General features: G+C 38.1%; 1 protein-coding gene across 1 annotated transcript; it reads left to right on the top strand.

The window, feature by feature from the left end:
• Positions 1-4: 4 nt before the first annotated feature.
• LOC127662816 (prospero homeobox protein 1-like) lies at positions 5-18,104 on the top strand. Its single transcript, XM_052154174.1, has 6 exons — positions 5-118; positions 2,072-2,185; positions 3,093-4,648; positions 6,936-7,043; positions 12,713-12,907; positions 17,471-18,104. The coding sequence occupies exons 3-6, from the start codon at positions 3,161-3,163 to the stop codon at positions 17,636-17,638; spliced, it is 1,959 nt and encodes a 652-aa protein (XP_052010134.1). The 5' UTR covers positions 5-118; positions 2,072-2,185; positions 3,093-3,160; the 3' UTR covers positions 17,639-18,104.
• The last annotated feature ends 2,688 nt before the right edge of the window (positions 18,105-20,792 follow it).

Genomic DNA, 20,792 nt, shown 5'->3' on the forward strand with positions numbered 1-20,792 from the left:
GGGTATTGACACCTCACTCAATGACGGTCGGCGTCACCTATTACTATCGGTTTCTTTGGACTTTCTGGTTTCATGATTTAGGCACATATTTTTCACACTGCAGCTCGGGCTGATCTTGGTACAGTAAGAGATTTTCAGTTTTCAATGTAATTTAATTTCAACCAATCTAGAGAATGTAAGGGAACTGTTGGAAGAAATAAATGATGTAAATGACAGAATGTCATTATTGAAGAGGACGACTTACTTTGAAAAGTGATGACTACTGTCGTTGAGCGATGTTAAATCTTTTTAGCAACTCGTTCCACTCTTGCGGCCATCTTTGAAACGCTATCGGGCTAGTAGGGCAGTTATTTTTCAAAATAAAGTAAAAATAAATTAACAAAAAGTTAACAATATGTTACAAATAAACAATTATACAAATTAACAATAAATGACTATAAATAAATAGAAATAACTATGTACAAATAGAAATAAAAATGTTTAGGGTGCCCTAAGCGGCCGGTTATACTTCTTATAACGAGAAACAGCCATCGTTCTAATGAAAAAAATATATATTTTAAATAGATAAATCATACATTACAGCCAATTATGTATTTTAGCATGTCTGTACTTGGCCTCCTTACATGTCTGACCCTCAGGAAGCCAAGTGCAGACATGCTAAAATATGTGCATGTGTGTCTGTGTGTGTTTTGGTTACGTATGATGAACCTGCTTTTTGATTTTTCCGTGATTATTTTAAATAAAAGTCCTCTAAGAACCCTCCGTTAAGTGTTCTGCGTAAAAAAAAAAAAAAAAGAGAAAAAGAGTAGTTCAACTTTAAAAATTTTCAGAGTAAAATATATAGTAAACGGATCAAAAATGCTGGAGACGTGTTGCATCAAGAAAGGATAAAAAAAGATAGAAAAGGAGTTACAAAATGTTCCGTAAATTTGTATATATATTTTTTTAAAGAGACAATTGGATGCAAAAATCCGATTTAGTCATTTTGTGCTAATTGTGCTGTAGTTTATGTACAGTAAAAGCATGTGCTTTCGGTGTCATCTATTTTATTTTGGGTTGTCCTTGCAGGGCTCTCACAATTATGAAATTTGGCTGTTGATTAATTAATTAATTAATTAATTAATTAACATACAGTATAAATAATTAACAATTTGTCTGTATTAGGACTTGTCACAATTATGACGAATAATTGTCATATGACGTTGATGTGTGTGTACTGTATATACATTACACTTAAGAAGTCTCGTTTATTCATATTTAACTTTGAATCATAATAAAACAGGGTTATATGATTTCCTTTAAGGCTTTAAAAAAGTGGTAAATAGTGCACAGGGGTAGAATGATATGAAAGATGTTTATATATATATATATATATATATATATATATATATATATATATATATATATATTACATTATTACTAAATATATATAAGTCTATCTTTTTGAGAGCTGGTACCCTGGGGCCTCCCATAATCTCTCCTGTCCGTAACCCTGAAAATGAAAAGACATGAAGCTCATGCGTGAATGAGAAATCAACTTAAAGATAATGTCAAAATGAAATACAAGTGACATTTGTTGATTTATTTAGTGATTTAATGATTCATTTTATAATTGTATATACATTTAAAAAATAATTTATTTAAATAATTATGTAATTGCTTACTTTTGAATAATTTGGCCCTTCATAGAAAGTGCCTGAAATTGAAGAAAATATTTTGTGCGTTGTACAATAATCCTTCATGTGCAATAGTTACTGAACTGTCACTGTAAGCAGCTTATAATATGACACATATTGCATATACATATTGTGTAATTTTTTTGTGTATTTATTGTAATATATAGGAGTTTATTCCAGCTCTAATGCATGCTGTCATTGAAGCACAATGGAAGAAATTCTGAAATTCATGATAACCTTTTATTCTTTTGCTGATAATATAATTTATAATAAAATCATTTGTATTAAATTAAAATTTTCCACTTTCGCATTCCACATTATGTGTAACATGGGAACTTTATACTTAGCGCATCAGTTGCTGCATCTGTTTACTTATTTCATTATGCTGTTCCTAGTTTCTCATTGGCTGGTGTGTCGATCGAGGGGCGGGCCTGGCCGCACCCACATCACCAGAGGGAGAGAGAGCCAGACCAGCACACACTGTCAGTCACGCGTCTCCAGAGCAACAGGTAAGCGCGCTTTCTCTTCTCATCAGTTTCTCCCATAGGAATGCATGCTTTTATATTGCCCTTAGTTTTACTTCTTGACTAAAAACTCAAACTTTGCTATTTGAGTGCCTTTAATGTTCATGTTAAATACCTACAAATATAAACATGTAGACAATACATTTGCATGTGCACATATACATGCTTAAATATTTGTGATACAAGTATGTGCTGCATGTTTCATGCATGTTTCATGCATATATTAATATTTATTAATATTACATGTTTACAAATGGCAAATTGGCAAAGAGTCTTTTTTACTCTTTGCAATTTGTGTATGTATGTATAAAGTGTTTATATAATGATGTACTCTAGAGCTTTTCCATTGTAGCCTAATAGTTTTTAATTCTATGTAAAATTGACATTGTATAGAGAATCTGAAAGATCTGTGTATAAATACCAATAGAAGGAACTGTGGGTTTAAATTTGTGTGTTTACATTTACACTAATTATAAAATGCACGTTAAATTTAACAGTGACATTGTAAAACAAAATGATAATGTGTTGTTATTTAGTATTTGATGTATTATTTTGCATATTTCTCCTACTATGAAATCGTATATTAATCATCTGTTTGTAGATGAATGATAATAGATAAAAAAGAAGCTCAAAAACTTGAATGGTTCTTTAAATATTAATATTTTATAGAATAAATAGAACAATCATAATTCTTTAAAACCAGATCTAAATCATACATGTTTAATAACATTAAGTATCACCTCTCTCGTTTGTTCGGAATCCACCTTGGGCACATTGATGTATCAGATGTTATAATGTTTGCTTTTGTAATAGGAAAAATGACAGCAGTTTGTGGCATATGAGGCATTTATGTACAGAGTTACCGTAATTCTTTTCCTTATATGTTTCATAGTATTATAGATCACCTGTTCCTAAGGCTCGTTATTGCATACGGAATCGGCAACTGCAGCCTGTGAGAACATGAATTTGAGTCCGCCTGAACAAAGCATGCACAAGCTGAGCAAGAGCTGCATGGATGGCAACAAAGCCGATCTCCTGCTTCCCTGTTTCCGCAGAAGCAAGTACGACGAGCCCCTCACATCTTACCACAACGGCTCCATCATATCTCACCTCCTGCATAAAACTATTCACAATAAACGGACTTCCCTAGACAACAACCTCCTTTACCTGCCTTCGGCTAATGTGTCTGGTGCAAGCGTGGTCAATTCTGTATCCAACATGACCGATTTTGCTCAAGAGGACCAGAGCAGCATGTCTTTCCATGATAGCATGGAGGATCTGTCACCTGGGAGTCAACTCTTAAGCGCAGATGTTGAGCGGCCATTAAGCAAGCACCTCCAAGCCAAACGCGCCAGGGTGGAGAACATCATACGAGGCATGGCAGGCTCGCCCAATTCCAGGTCGCACGGAGAAGAAAATGAATGTGAAGCCATGCGGTGTCGAAGAGAATTTCTGAAGGAGAACAAACGCAAACAGAGGCTTCCCCAACACCAGGAACCCAATCGGTCCAACATACAACCCAACACCAGAGGCAAGACAAGCAAAGATGAAGAGTGTCACAAACTGAAGGAGCAGCTCCAAAGCATGCAGTGTCTCTTGCATCAACTTCAGGAGAAGATCTTGCATGTGTACGACCAAAATTACTCTGAGAACGAGGACAGGGAAAATGGGAGATCGGAACAAGATAATCAAGAACCACGGCTGATGTTTGACAAATGTCTTGGTGGCAGATACAGAGACCATCTGAACAACAATTTCACATCGGATAGGGAGGTGAAAAACCTTCAGGAGACTCTTAAATGCGAGCTGACCAGGACCTTGAGTGAAAGCATTGACCAGGTCTTCAGAGAGCTCTCGATGACTCTACTAAACCAATCATCCGAGCCGCAGCCTTGCCAGAGTCCGGAGTACTCTGAATCTGAGATGCAAACCCAACAAAATTCCCCTCTGGAGCAGTTAGACTCTGACGAAATTGTCAAATCCGGGTCTGCGGACCGCTTTGAGAGCTCCCCCGTCAACAGCCCAGAACACCAGAGCGAAGCTCTATCCCTGGTGGTTCGTAAACCTTCCCTAACCCAGTTAAACTCAGTCAATCAGGGCGTAAAGAGACCCTATCCTCTCCACCAGACTCCCTTCCAGTTGTGCTACAACACTCCCCTCCACGACAGCCAGATCCTTGAGCACCTTCTGAAATATGGGCCGCATTCTACCTTCTCCGGACTGCCTTGTCTGCCTCCGTCCTTGGAGAGATCATCTCCGGACTCCATGGAGCACTCTTGGGGAAGCGTCGGCATGAGGTCCAAGGTGACTTCTGGGCATCTGGGTCAGCACCATCGCCCAGCACCTCCTGGACTAGTCGCAGTGGAAACCCTGTGCCTCCCACATGTCAAGATGGAGTGTGGAGATCTGCAGAGCATGGCAGAGAGAAGCTCCTTCATGTCACTCAGTATATCCTTTATAATGCTTTGGCCGCAGCAGGTGAATTGTCAAACCAAAAATAAACCTAAAAAGTCATCACAAAATATTACATCTCTCTTATATCTTATCCCACTAAATTTAAAAGTACATTATTGTCAGGCTACACACATCCTAAATTCATTAGGGTAATTAACGCTACACAAATGAGACAATTGTTCACATGTAGCAAGAGTATAGAGCTGTTCTCATGGAATCACGTTACTAGAACTACATTTGCAAAAGTATATTTGCTTTGCTCATTGTACATATCGCAGCAGTTTCCTAGTGAAACAAACACTAGAGGCGCTACAACAACAATGACTTCATACGTTTACAAGCTTGTTCGAGTGTGATCAAACTGATAGATCATTGCACTTGCGATGCAAAGGACCTGGGTACAAGTCCTGAAGAGAACGTGAGTTGACACGAAAGGCAAAAGTGTCGTAGAAGCAAGACAAATTGACGTGGTTGCTTCATCGGTTAGGTTTACGTTCCGGGAAGGGACGTCAGTTTTGTAGATTTAAAACTCTATAGAGCATTATCCTTAAAAAACATGTCTGTTTTTATCAAATTTAACTCGCTTTATGCACCACACAGTGGACATCCTCGGAACTGCCGCGACACGTGCATGGAACCACGTTATATCATTTTGCAAAATATGTCACTACAGTCATGTCATTTTCATAAGATCTGTCTGAAAATGAATGTATGCATCATATGTGAGACTTTGGTGTCTTGGTAAATCTGAGCCCAGTTTAAGACATTGTAAAGATCTCTTCTGAAACTCTAGAGGAGTTGCATGTGATATCATGGCTGTCTAGGAATAACAATTGAGATATTAAAGCGATCCCACTCGTGATCTTTCTTTTACATGAGTATGATTTAATTCAGAGGATGTTTATTGCATGCATGCAGATGCACAACTAATACGAGTGTCCTTTGAATGCAATCAGAAAGAAATACATTTCATGTTTTAGATGTCACAAGAAGACAATCTACTTTTAAATGATTTCTAAGGATTTTGGTCTTTGTTTATATTGAGCTTCTTTTGAAAATCCCCTTCTTTGTTTAGCTGACTGCCTTTATTTAATATCTAGTAGTTAACATTCAGATATTGCTGAACAAACGACCAGCTCTCGTGCTCTGCGAACAATCGTTGAATTGAGTGCAGCGGTGTGCTGTTCCACTAACGCAGACTTCAAGGAGAATTTTCGCTTTGATCTCTGTAACCCCAAAGAAAATTGTAGCATCTTCTTTAATCTGGGCTCAGTAATGACTTTAAGTCCAGGAAAAGACAAATAAAAAGGAATACAAGGCTTTGATAAGAATTGTTAGGAACAAAAGCCAATTTTCAAAGGCAGAAAAAGCAACAGTTTCTCTTCTGGAAATTCTCTGATTTTTTTTTTCCATCGGACTTGAAAAGGTGCGGAATGTGTTTCTGCACTCTCAATGTGATTGGACTGGATGAGAGAGGTCACTTTTGGTTGTTTGTGGAAAGCAAGCTCTCAGCTATCATTATACACATCAATGGCCAGCGTGTCGTATGGGCCGATATTGCTTTGCTTTTAAACATCATTATATTTATAAAATGTATTTTGTCTGATCAGTGATTCTTTGATTAGAAACGAGGGTTAAATATTAGCAGCATCTCTAAGTTCTTATGTTTCTACATCAGAACCAACGTGTTTCCTTCTGTCAGCTTATGAATCTTTTATTGCAGTTTTTACTTTTGTTTGCGACCTCACACTAGGGAAGCATACAGTATGAGGACCTATGTTGAATTCCTCAGTATGCATGATTTCACTATTTTTAAGTGCTGCTCGAATGTAACGGGACGTAAGCGGACACCTTACATCCTCCTTGAGAAAATGTTATTTCTAGATTATATTAACACTTCGTGTTTCACAACAAAGCAATTACTATCGGCAGATAAGAGGCAAGTAGCTCAGACTGCAGGTCTCTAATTGAAGTCTTTATCTGATTTGATGAGCTTGTTTTCTCGTTAGCACATGCTGTCGTGTGGTAATCGACTCCCTGGTCAGTACAGAGCTGTCCAAATGGAATTGATTTAGACCAATAGATATCAATGTTTTTTTGTTTGGAGAACAATTCATGCTGTGTTTATGTTTTATTCATTTGATTTGATTTTATTATCAAAAAATGCATTCATTTATAAAATGTATAATTTGTTTGTGTGTGATTTTTTTAAGTTAATTCAGATCACATTGATCACAACATGACCAGAAAATGATATTTTTGAAGCCTTAACGTTCTTCACATTCAGGAGGGTTTGACCCCAAACCATCTGAAGAAAGCCAAACTGATGTTCTTCTACACGCGTTACCCCAGCTCAAATTTACTCAAGAACTTTTTCCCTGATGTTAAGGTACTTCACTTTTACTCATTTGTCTGTTCGACCAAAATATTGGTCAATATTGCCACTGTTTACATTTACTGAATTTTATTTGTGGGTTTATATTTGAAAGTCAATTTCTGTATAGGCACTCCCTCTAAAGTGTTGACTACAAAAAAAAAAAAATCAAATATTTTCACTATTTTTGGTCAGAAAAAAAAGTTACCCTAAGGAGTAAATTGTCACAATAGAAGCTGCCATTAAAAAGCCTACAGTAACAACCAATTAATGAAAGAACAAAAATGTAAAAAGTACTCAAACCATAAAATAATCAAACCATTGTTTTGTCAAACAGAAATTGTAGTTATTAACAGTTTTAACACGCTTTTAGTTAAGATCTACGTTCATTGTGTTAATGTATGTCAACATTGTTTTATTTCATTCATTTATTTACTCAGCAGCTATTACAAAAATGTGATATTAGATTTCAGCCTGGACAAAAAATGAATAAATAAATTATATATACGTTATAATTAAATCATATTTTCAAACAGGTGTTTAAAACCAAAATAAAAACCACTCTCCACTCATTATTATTACTTTTGGATTTGAACTTTTACTCAAAACCTAACAGTTAATGACATATAGCACTTGTGACAACTTCTCCATGATGACAAATAGCCCCGCTGTCCCCTATTATGTTTCAAATAGCTTAAAAGTAAATACACGATATATTCTAGGAGGATTAATGAATGAATAATGAGTTACGTTCACAGTTTTGGTCTAGAATGCACTTTATATCATACTAGACTAGTTATTCTAATCCAGAAAAGAGCTTGCAATAGCTTCGGCAAACAAGCCCAAAATAATACCACAAAAATAGATGCTTGAGCAAGTGGATGCGCAAATGTTCCTGAATGTCGGGCTTGACGGTTCCTGAATCACTGGTTTAACTTTGACAAAGTTAATAGAAGCATTTCTCAAGTCAGCGAAAGGAGACAAAGGGAGCAGCACCTCTTCTATTGAGCGTTAACCCTTCAGCTCGCAAGCTTTCACCACACAACAATAGAAGAGTGCTGAGGCGCGAGTATAGCTGTGTGTTTGTGTGAGTGTGTGTGTGAGTGTGCGAGTGTGTGTGAGTGTGTGTGCGTGTGTGTGCGTGTGTGAGTGTGTGTGAGAGTGTCTGTGTGAGTGTGTGAGAGTGTCTGTGTGAGTGTGTGTGTGTGTGTGTCTGTGTGAGTGTCTGTGTGAGTGTGTGTGTGTGTGTGAGTGAGTGTGTGCGTGTGTGTGTGTGAGTGTGTGTGAGTGTCTGTGTGAGTGTGTGCGTGTGTGTGTGAGTGTCTGTGTGAGTGTCTGTGTGAGTGTGTGAGAGTGTCTGTGTGAGTGTGTGTGTGTGTGTGTGTGTGTGAGTGTCTGTGTGAGTGTCTGTGTGTGTGTGTGTGTGTGTGAGTGTCTGTGTGAGTGTGTGTGTGTGTGTGTGAGAGTGTCTGTGTGAGTGTGTGTGTGTGTGTGTGAGAGTGTCTGTGTGAGTGTCTGTGTGAGTGTCTGTGTGAGTGTGTGTGTGTGTGTGTGTGTGAGTGTCTGTGTGAGTGTGTGTGTGTGTGTGTGAGAGTGTCTGTGTGAGTGTGTGTGTGTGTGTGTGTGAGTGTCTGTGTGAGTGTGTGTGCGTGTGTGTGTGAGTGTCTGTGTGAGTGTGTGAGAGTGTCTGTGTGAGTGTGTGTGTGAGTGTCTGTGTGAGTGTGTGTGTGTGTGTGTGTGAGTGTCTGTGTGAGTGTCTGTGTGTGTGTGATTACCAAAGAAATGTATTTAGACTTGTTCCTCCATTTCTTTAAAACAATTAATAAATGTGTGTTCCAGTGAGACACTTCCAATGGAAGTCAATGGGGTTTAATCTGTAAACATTCAAATACTCACTGTTTCAGAAGTGTAGTGTGAAGTATACATTATTTTAGTCCAATAAAATCACTTTCTATCAGCATTTGTGTAATTCAATTTAACAACTTTGTTGCCATGACGACATAACGGCGTAAACCTTAAAACAGTGATTTAAACAACTTTACAGCTCAAATAATACATGAGTTTGAAAAGAGGAATTAATGAGGGAATTAAGTGCTTTTATAAAATTATAATCTTCATGTTTCTGTGTTTAAACCTTTTAAAGAAAAGGTGGGTCGAGTCGAAATTAATCAACATTGTGCCAAAAATTCTGTTGATTTATCTTAACTTATATTCAACCCAGAATATTCCTTTAGATTTTTACCCTTAATCTAAATGCCTTGCCAATAGTTATCAATACTTGTAGTTATTTATCATTATTTACCATAACTCTAACCCTAAAGTGTTGTTATGTATTGCTCTATATTGCACAATATTACACAGCTCATGAAATACTGGCTTATGATTTGTCAATCGTGCCATTTATTGATACTCATTCGGGTATTGTGGCTCACCTTTCCTACTTCTCCTGTCACTCTGCGGTCCCTATAAGTAAGAACTCAAATCCATATTTCATATCCATTTATTTATTTATTGACAAGTAGTCGTGCAATAAGCCGGATAATGAGCAGTCAGACAAAACTCCGATGCAAACCAGGGTTTGAATTCAGCTGTATCTGGAAACTCTGCAATCTCTTCAATATTTTATTGAAGAACTGCTGATGAAGTTCAGTACGCTGTTATGCGGCCTTATGTCTCAGAGAAAAGCGTGTCATACAGCTCTGGGAGGTAAAAGTCATTTTGATGACACATTTTGGTATTTTTAAGAATAACCAGAGAAACATTTCAGATGTTATGTGATGATACTGATCCATTGATTAGTCCAGATGTGCATGAATGATTCAGTCACATGACTTGTTGAGGCAAAGTCACATGACTTTTTTGACACATAGGAATATATTGGTTAAATGTGTTTCCATCGTAGTTTATATGCATTTCTTTGTATCTAATAAAAAGTAAGTGTATACATTTGTTATGTACATTCTGGAGATTTGATCTGCACCCAGTATTTTTCCTAAAAATGATCCGTGACACTTCTGAGATTTGTAGTATTGTGCACATAATAACTTAAATCCTCAATGCACAGCACTGTTCTAGTACATTGTCAGGGGCAGTGCCATGATTTTTTCACAGGGGGTCAGCAAGGGTACCATTATCAGTCTAGTGTGACACCGAAATTCACTCCGTGTAAGTGTTATATAGTCCGAGACCCCTCTAGAACCGCCCCTGCACATAGCACTGAAATTTTGTATCTTGATCATTGAGCCTTCCTTTCCTGCTGTAGCAGGGCATAACAGGGCAACTGGGCTCCCCTGACCCCTGGAGATCAGTAAGGAGAGTCAAGGCCAACCTCCTGCTTGTCCCAGGCCAACCCTCCTGTGGGAAGTCACGGCACATAAAGGCTGGACTAATTCCAGTGTCTGACTCCATTCCGATCAAGCAAACTCACTGAGAAAGAATCTTCCTTCTGACCCCTCGATCCGTGGTTTCTCACAGTCCGCAGAAGAAGTTCAGCCCTTCAGGGATTGTTTTAGCTCTCTGTTCCTCTCTGTTAGCGGATGAGCTGTTATAATAACAGAGCTGATGTGAAGACATGTGTGTCAGCTGCTGTTTGAATAGCTGTGATTGTGTGTGCAAGACATCGGGTGGGAACGACGAGGCGTGATTACAGCTGATTAAACACTATTCAATTGCCGAATAATAGTTTTAGTGTCAAATGTTACTGATGTTAAAATACTTTCTCCTATCCCAGCTTAATATGCAGAGACAACTATAAGACAGGTGTAGGTTGACTGGCTTTGTGGCGCTTTCAAAAGTGTGCTCCATTAGTTTGAGCATCATGACAAAGCAACATTGACTCAACCAATGGTGTGAGTTTGGGGTGGGAAATATTATTTTTTTTAACAATGGCAGAAGGGGAATGATTGGTAAAGCTGTTTAAAAACAGTCAATGGCTGAGTTTATACCCACACTACTCTTAATATATCTGCCCAGATATGGTAGAAATATGGTAGTACGTAATTCCGAACTTGGACAATAATTTTTGCAATTCCGTTTTGTGATGATGAATAAATATTTAAACAAATCATTAAATACACTTTACTAAATACTTTGTACAAGTTAGCAATTAAAACATTGATTATCGCTTCATTTTAACCCATATAGAAAATGTAAAGGAAAAGTCGGGCAAAATAAATGCTGAAATTCGCAGTATGTACAACATGCACAACTGTTGATTCTGTGAGATGTGTGAAATGCACATCTGACCAATCCTGTCTTAGCAACTGTTGCCCAGCGCCATTACTCTGACACACGTTTGCAATTTTCCAATGACAGTCTATGGGATTAATGTGTGTTTGAGAACTTTTAAGCGGGATTTTATCAAAATAATCAAGACTATTTATAAAACACATTGTTGCCGGGTCATTTGTAATAGTGACACGAGTTACCCAGACAGGATACACTCAGTGTTTTTCTATATTTTTAAATAAATCTGGAGAAGAGCATGTTCTGGATTAAACCGTGTCAGTTCTCATTCCCAAATGAACATGTAACATCTGCAAGGACACCTACATTTACTCCAAGATAAATGAAAGCTAATAACTGAACGTTTATTCATTTATGTGTTGAGTCAAGTCATAATAAAAGCGATAGTAAATAAACATTCACTGCATCAAAATGAATGTGTTATGAGACGTTATAAACAGCTCTGTTCACTTACGCTGATATTGTTAGATGTGTCATCAGTATTAAATAGTTTTTCTCTTTTCAAGTGACTGTAATAAGCGTTTGCCTTCATTCTGATTCACAGTCTCCACAGTTTTTAATCAAATTACATTAAATTGTAATTTAACAGTTTCTTTAACAAAATGAATATGCATTAATGTCACTCTTCATACCAGCCCATGTAAAATATTATCCATTCTGTTTGAGGATATTTTGTGTTGTTCATGCAATCTCCCATCCGTTCCAATGGGGAGATCTGCAGAGCTTATCAGAGAGAGCAACAGTAACTAAGGGGGGCGGAGCTTAGTGAAGGGTCAATTGGACATTCAACTGAAGGTGACGCCCTTAATAGACGATGTCCAGAAGTACATGAACATTTTTAGTGCTAAAATGAAATACAAGGGACATTTATTGGTTTACATAATGATTCATTCTGTTATTTTATATAGATTTCTAACTATTTCATTATGTATTTAATTACTTCTTTAAATAGTTATTATATATTTAATATATATTCATTTGGTCCTCCATAGATCATTGCCATAGAAACATCAACAAATATCCAAAACTAGATTTTCACATTTCACACAGAGGAAAATTTTTGTGGTACGTGCCCATCCAAAACTCACTGCCATGATGCTAGGGTGTTGCTATGTGGTTGCTAGGGTGTTACACTTTGTTGCTAGGTGGCATCTTACTGGTTCACGTCAAAAGAATCCACTCTCAAGTCTCTCTGATGTTCTGGTCTCTAGATATGACGTGGGTTCCTCCTTCAGTATAAGTCTATGGGATTTCACTTGTTTTAGCATCCAGCATGCAGGTGGAATTGTAATTACACTAATGAGCAGAAATGGTCCATTTCTTTTATTTAGTTTTTATTTGTATTTTTTTGTAATTTAAATGATGTTTTCATTTTTTTATTGAATTTTTTTTACAAGCTTCCTGGAACTCCTATTTTCTCAATTTGAAATGTGTTCTAGTTCAATCGCTGCATCACGTCTCAGCTGATCAAGTGGTTTAGTAACTTCAGAGAGTTCTACTACATCCAGATGGAGAAGTTTGCTCGTCAGGCCATCATAGACGGTGTGAATGATGTGAAAGACATCTCCGTCAGCAGAGAGTCCGAGCTGTTCCGCGCACTCAACATGCACTACAACAAAGCCAACGACTTCCAGGTGTGTACGCCTTTACGTGTGTTACATGGGAGGTATTGATCTATACATGCATGTTGAGGAGTGACTATAAAAAGCAACAATATTAACATTTCTCTGTAACATTACAGTAGTTCAACTGTGTTAGTTTAGCCTTTCCACTAATGAGCTAATGTTTGTAGCTTGTTGTGTTGCCAAGTTCTTTTCCAAAAGGGTATTTTGACCGTATAAAAGATGGACAGTATATTAAATTGTGAGTATTAAAATAATATATTTAAGCACAATTTATTCAATGACAAATCCCTTTTCATTTTCACTCGAAACATAACTACAACCCCAATTACTTTTAAATGTTAGTTAATAAAACCACCAAACAGTCCCCAAAGTGAGTGGTGGTGGCGTAGTGGCTAAAGCACAGGGCTGTTAATCAGAAGATCACAGGTTCTAACCCCACAGTCACCACCATTGTGTCCTTGAGCAAGACACTCCAGGTTGTTCCAGGGGGATTGTCCCTGTAATAAGTGCTCTGTAAGTCGCTTTGGATAAAAGCGTCTGCCAAATGCATAAATGTAAATGTAAAACCTACACAGACCTTCCTCATTAATTATGCAAACACAACAACCAATAGCAAGTCCCCAAGCAGAAACATCAACAGACGTTACAGTTGATTCCTGGAAAGAAACATAATCCTATGTAGTTGTAACACATAGGATGTTTATGTAGATAGTTATAACATGATATGACTTGCGTGATAGTGCTAGAATGACCATATACAGATTGCACGTTGTTAACAAGCAAATTAACAGTTGTACATTCTCTGTTGGTTTTGTTATTTTTCTTCTTTCAAGGGGGAAATTTGTCTTAATTCAAAGTAAGACAAGATTGAACATACAGTATTGCTTTGCACCCTATTATTGGGGATGAGGAAATTACTTTAACCCTTACAACTTCAAGTCACACAATATCGACTGCAACGTGCTGCTTTAAAAATGGAATAAAACACAGGGCAAACTGTACTTGTGCAACGTTGTTGAATGCAGACACAAACAAAGACTGATTGAGACTGATTTAATAGAGAAATAATATTTTTTTGTGCGTGAAGAACATTATTTTGACAGATGCATTTAACACTGTTCAAACAAGTTGTAGAATCATAGGATGGAAACGAGCACCTAACAAGTGTACTTTCATAAAGTACACTATATGTGAACTTAATGTAATTGCTTTTGTATACTACTTTATCACTTCATTTTAATTGATCAAATTTTCTCTGTGTGCATTTGAAGAAAGCATGAAATAAGTGCAATTTAATTAGTACATACAGTAGATATGTTATTGTCGTATACTTATCATGAAATAAATAGGTTTTAAATACAATTTGGTATATTACTTTTTCACTAGGGGAGTGTAGTGTAGTTAACTATTTTGACTGCAGTTGAATTACTTACAATTATTTTCACATGCAAATGAGCTTGGCAGCAAACTCTTCATTGTTGCCAAAGGTTTGCTGCAGATTCAACACTACCGGTAAAGAGCTGCAAACTTCTATCCAAACATTTGTGGCGAATAACAAATTCATTTGCGTGTGAAAATAATTAGCAGCAAGTTTGCGGCAACTCTAGATCTTTTGTAAGGGTCAGGACTCTCAGGCACGTTTTTAAAGTAGCTCTATGGTTCATTCCCACGCCGTTCAACACTCGGGTACTATGTGTCCACAAATTAACCTGCACCCAGACTAGCTGCACAAACTTCCCCCCTCACCCAATCTCAGGAAGAACAGAGTGGGACTTTCCCAGGCCCCACCCCCCAAGAAGACTGGACTGATACCATTTAAACACCCATTAAAGAAACACACATAAGGCCTATACAAAAACAAAAGTTTGGTTCGTTACAATATGTTAAGTGGAGCAGGGAACACAACAGTACACTCTTATTGGTAGTTGAATGCATCATCAAATTAGAGAAAATATTTCACGAAGGAACAAGCATTTGGCAAATGATGTTTAGAAATGCGTGTATTGCTGAAAACTGAAAGTCAGATTTGACGGCACAGATTCCAAGTGAGACTATTAAATTATTTGTTTGAGCTCAGGAACATCCGGTTTATATATGCACATCGGCCCGGCTATGAGAGATATGTGGATTCGTTGGCTGTGTATGATGTGTGTCCTCGTCCTGACCCGTGTCACGCCCCACCTGTATCTGTGCCGTTATCCCAGCGGCCAGGGTTGCTGCTGCCGCATCAAACTGTGGTAAGAGGAAGCCGCAGAATTTGCAAAAACAACTTGAGATTACGCGCTGAGCACGCCTGACTGCCGATTGTATTGCTACTGATGCGAAAGAAGCCAGAAATCCCCAGAGCGAACGGACGGCCAATGGGAACGTGCAGAGACAGTTGTCTTTACCTCAGCACCAAGACATTCCATTCCCAGGGTCTCCCTTTTGTGTCTGGAGAAGCAGTCAATGGCAAGCGAAGCCACTCTCGGGGAAATAATGCTGCCGGATAGATCCACCTTCTTCCCACAGAAACCACGTCCTTCAAAATGATGTTAAGCACGGCGTGAATTCCTGCGATGGGAATGAGTTCTTCACGCATTTTCCGAGCAGTTAAGTTTGAAGCGACACGCTGCAAAAAATCAAAGCGTCCATCCAGAGCGGGCATCTAATGATTCTGACACTGTATTTGGTTTATTGCCACTGTGAACAAAGAGCAAAGAAGAACATTGAAGATGGTACAAAAACATCATGGATTCCACAGTGTTGATTCAGAGTTCTGTGGGTACTAACAGTTCGTAAGCATGCGTGAACACACTTGCCTTTTACTGCCCTTCATCTGTGGGTTATTATAACATCAAAGGCTGGAAGCAAATGTATTGATTTAGACAAAGGCCACGTACACATGCAAAGTTGTGCAAGACTGAACCGCATTTAACTTCGTGCATCCTCTGTCTAAAGTATCGCTCCATGTATGTACGGAATACAGGAATCACTCCTGAAGTTGCCCCAGGGGGCGTATTAGAATATCATCTTTGGGGCAGCATTTTGACCTTTAGGGTGGGCAACTGTTGATCTCTTCCTTGGACCAAGGTACTCCTTCTTGATAATTTTGCTTGTGTTGGGGCATTGATCTGGTGGGCATCAGAAGTTTCAGAGAGGCACAAGGAAAATCTCGGAGGGCCCAGCAATCCCTTAGACCCGGCCATGAGTTGCCCTAACCTTTACATTTGGAGAATTCTAACAATGCAAGTCAAAGGGAAGTCTGCACTCAATAATAAGGGTTGCTCCAGGGCCAGAGTGAGAGAGCTTCGAGTCAGCAGACAGAAATGTCTGATCACTAAATCTTACCTTGGATGATCTTAAAATGTGTTTTTATGCCTCACAAACGTAAACATTTGAATTTCTGTTATGCTTTGATTATCGTTGTTGCGAATCCTGACGATTTAAACTTAACACTAATGTAACACTCTCTAGCTAGCTAATACAGATGAGGTTTTGTCAAAATCACAAAAATAGTCTTGGAAGCAGGGCCGGTACAAGGATGCAAACTTTGGGGTGACATTTTGATTTTTAGGGTGGGCAAAGAGCTTGTTTCTTCTTCAGACCAGGGTAGGACGTCCCCCTTGGGGAATGATCTTGGGGTTCAAAGGAATGTTCCGGGTTCAGTCGACAGCATTTTTGACTTAATGTTGATGATTACCACAGAAATGTATTTATACTTTTCTTTAAAATAAAAAGCACAAATGTGTGTTCCAGTGAGACACTTACAATGGAAGTCAATGGGGTCCATTTTTGGAGGTTTAAAAGGCAGAAATGTGAAGCTTATAATTTTATAAAAGCACTTTCATTAATTCTGTTAAAACTTATGTATTATTTGAGCTGTTATGTTGTTTAAATTGTTATTTTTACAGTCATTTTAGGGTTTGTTAAAATTACATCGTCATGGCAACGAAGTAGTCAAATTGTCTATATCGTTCCACAGATGTGGTTATTAAGTGATTTAATGACAGTAAAATCATGTTAACACACATATTGTTTATGTCTTGTATCTACACTTCTGAAACAGTGAGTATTTTAATGTTTTAATAAAGGCCGTGATTGGAATTTTTTACCCAGCCCTTTTTGAAAATCCGCCTGTCAAAGTTCACCAAACTTGAACTACAGACGAAATCCGCAGGGGGAAATTCTTTGCCACCTGAAGTCCATCACGCGAAATTCACGATCATGTGGATTCCCATTGAGATGGCTTTAGAATGAAATGATCCACAAAAAAGTAGATCAGTAGATAGACTTTTGAACAAATGCCAGGACCAGACTGTGTGAGAAATATACAAAGAGATCAATAAAACCTGGAGTTCTCTTATCTGTTCCGATTCATCTCAAAGACAGTTACTCGGCTGCCTTTGCACGTGGCCTGAAGCTGCAGGACAATGACATCATGACAACACTGATTGGCTGATGGCACCACAACAATTCATTCAGTCTCAAACCGTTCACTAGCGACTATCCTGTAAATATTACTGCAAACATTTCAGGTCTGTTTGTGATGCTACTGTGTATACTGACTGTTTGTTTCTGTTTTTCAATCAGGTTCCAGACAGATTCCTGGAGGTTGCTGAAATCACACTGCAGGAGTTTTACAGCGCCATTTCACTCACGAAAGACTCCGACCCCTCCTGGAAAAAAGCCATCTACAAGGTTATCTGCAAACTAGACAGTGACGTACCTGAGGATTTCAAGTCCCCTTCATACCTGTAGCACCACCTACAGGACATTTTCTGTGTAGCCATCTGCCGTTAATTTATGAGTATTAATCATTTCTGTTGCACTTTGTGCAAGAACAGTCTTAAATAACTTAAATTATTCTGCTCCTAGACAATTTCAACATTTAGGAAAACAGGTTTGGGTTTTTCTATGTACTCATTCGACTGAAATACAAGCGAGCAGATAAATCAAGTGTGTTTCATATTGTCTGTGGAATCGGCTTGGGAAATAATGTTAGTTTGTATTTTGCTTTATTGGAATATACTCTGCTTTTATACCGCCACTGTGGACAAAGTTGTGGTGTGTTTTTAGTTTAAATGTTCCTGGTGGATTTATTGTCTGTTAAGTTGTCACTGTGGAGAGATCACGGAACATCTGTAATAATGACTATTCTAAAGTAGTAAATAAGTGTCATTTAGCTGTATAATAAATAGTAAATGAGAGTATTGCAGTAAAAGGACTGATGAAAATATATTGTTGCATGTTCTGTAGAAGCATTCACACAAACAAATATTTGAAGATTTATGCATTTCAATTTCATAACAAAATTTAAATGAGTAATCTTTAGTGAAATGAAATAATAAACTAAATATTTGATGTTTTATCAGTTTCATTTTGATGGAATATTGTTATGAAATTGAAATGGTTAAATCTTAAAAATAGGAATCATTATTATTATTTATTTATTTTGAGTGTTTGCATTTCCCCGAAATCTTGCCAAGATATGCTAATTTATCATGTCATTTAGTTTGCATATTCCTGTACATCATCTGAGTGGTTTCGCTTTTAATAATAAAAGATTCATATTTTAGGTCAATAGTTATTATGTTTTAAAGGTTCAAATAGACTTATTTACTTATCATCAAGTCCTAACATGTTTTTTTTTTCACAGAATATAAAAGGATAAGCATAAGAGTAGTTTAGCCATAACAACTCTCGGAACGATTTAGATCTGTGAATGACATAATGACTGGAAATTGGTCCTTGCTGACTAGAACTGCTATGCTGCTAGAAAATACAAAGAAATACGGAGTGAAGCATGTGGACCTGGTGCTGCTGTACAATTAGAAAAACACAAGATATGTTGCATCGAGCATACAAACAATGCCCATGTAGCAGATTGTGGCAGGGCGGAGGGCGGGGCCGGGTCGTGATCCTACACACCCGGGTCCCGTATTAGACTAATTATGCCTCCGTGAGCGTTAAAGGTCGACTGCAGAGGATCGTGCGGGTGAGAGAGACCGTTTATGGACATGTACGTCATGTGTGTTTGTGACTTCTTTTAAGTTTATCATTAAACTATTATTTATATTGAAAAGCCGGTTCTCGCCTCCTCCTTGCCCGTCCTTTAACTGTTACACAGATCTAGACAAGTGAAGCTGGGGTGGAGGAGGGTTTCAGAGAAAAAAACTCTCGTCGCATGCTGCAGTGAAGTAGATTTAACATCGTCCACATGCATGGATGTTGTATGATATATGCAAAACATTATTTAAATAAGTTAAAATCAACTGAATACTGTTCACAAGACCGAGACTGTCATTTAAGGGTTAGAATTGTGGCACACCGTGTCACGTGACACAACCGTATTAGGCTAATTATGCCTCCCGGCCCTGCCACATCATTGTTTTTTGCATGTGTTGTGAGCATGAGACTCAAAGCTGCAGCAGAAGGGACATTTTTCTGTGAATAAGGTCTTAAATTTCAGTTTGTTCCTCACACAAAGCTATTGTATGGCTTCAGAAGACTTGGAATATAGCACACAAGTCTCATGGACTACTTTTATGATTTCTTTTAATGTTTGGACTTGGCAGTCGTTGTCTCTATGAACTGTGTGTCTGGAAAAGAGCTGCATGAAGATTTTCCTTTTGCTTTCCACAGAAAAAAATGACAGCACACAGGTTTAAGGGGAGACCGGTTATCGTTGTAACATGGAAAGAGTTGTAACACCACCAATTCCTCCATCAGGGATAAGATAAGAGTCATATGATTATTTCAGTGTTTACCCACTTCCTCCCCAATTCCACATGGTGTTTGTCACGGCTGGAAAAAGGTGCATGCAGACTCTATAGAGATAAACTGATTTTGAGGTAACAATCCTATATTTGTTACTTCTACTATTGCAGATAAAATCATATGACGTGTATTAGATTAAATTGTAGTTTCTCAGGTAAAATGTTTGCATTTCCCCCCCTGCTAATTTCAAACCACTAATCACTAGCTGTATGCTAATACAGCTAGTAAACAATGTGGTGGGTTGTAACACATCTTCAAAAGGTGTTACAATCATCCCCTTACATACAGCTAAGAACACATTCTTGATTTTAATAATTTTACAGGATGCCTAGGCAGTGGAAAAGAAAGGCAGACAGAGGTGTGCCTACCAAAGTTTTAAAAAAGCATCTGATGAGGTCACAAAGAAGGGCGAGTCAGTCAGAGCAGTTGTGAAGGCACATGGGATCTGCCATGAAACAGTGAACTGATATTGCAAATCACTGCAGATATGGTCCATTGATCTTCCCAGTGTAGGTTACTGGAGCAGCAACAAAGTATTCTCTGAGGTGCAGGAGGAGGTGTTAGCTGACTGTTTGACTCTGTATTATGGACCGACTCCACGTGAGGTAAGCATATGACAGGTTAGCCACTAGAGATGTGTTATCTGTGTTATCACAGATATGTGTTATCTGTATGGAGCCATTTGGCAACTCGAAGCCTAAGGAAGTGTGCGTAAAATGTGCTCTATGCAGTCTCTGGGTCCACCAAGCCTGCACTTCAGGGTTACCAACATTCATTTGTCACGTCTTGACTCTGATTAAGAACACACACACACACACACACACACACACACACACATGCGCCTAAGTCAAACAGAAAGTGGATTTGAGTTATGGTCAGTCACAGAGAAAGAGAGACATTGTTCTGGATTGTTCTATTATTTCAATAAACCTCATTTGAAGCACATTGCATGACGTGTCCTCTGATTATGCTTCTTTTGTCTGATTGTTACAACTGACCCCAGCATGTGTTACAACCCACCCCGAAAGATGTATTTGACATCAACTCATGAGGTCTGTGATAGTCTTGTAGAGGTTTGAATTGGTGCCATTTGTAGAAAACTAATGTGGTACTTTGTATAAACGTTTGAGAACTC

This window comes from Xyrauchen texanus, chromosome 22 (genome assembly GCF_025860055.1).
Source record: "Xyrauchen texanus isolate HMW12.3.18 chromosome 22, RBS_HiC_50CHRs, whole genome shotgun sequence".
NCBI classification, from domain to species: domain Eukaryota; kingdom Metazoa; phylum Chordata; class Actinopteri; order Cypriniformes; family Catostomidae; genus Xyrauchen; species Xyrauchen texanus.

Excerpts from the sequence above, each read along its gene's own strand:
- LOC127662816 (XM_052154174.1), top strand. The coding sequence starts at position 3,161 with ATGAATTTGAGTCCGCCTGAACAAAGCATGCACAAGCTGAGCAAGAGC. Across the intron at positions 4,649-6,935 it reads GCTCCTTCATGTCACTCAGT|ATTCAGGAGGGTTTGACCCC; the intron begins ATATCCTTTATA and ends AACGTTCTTCAC. Across the intron at positions 7,044-12,712 it reads ACTTTTTCCCTGATGTTAAG|TTCAATCGCTGCATCACGTC; the intron begins GTACTTCACTTT and ends AATGTGTTCTAG.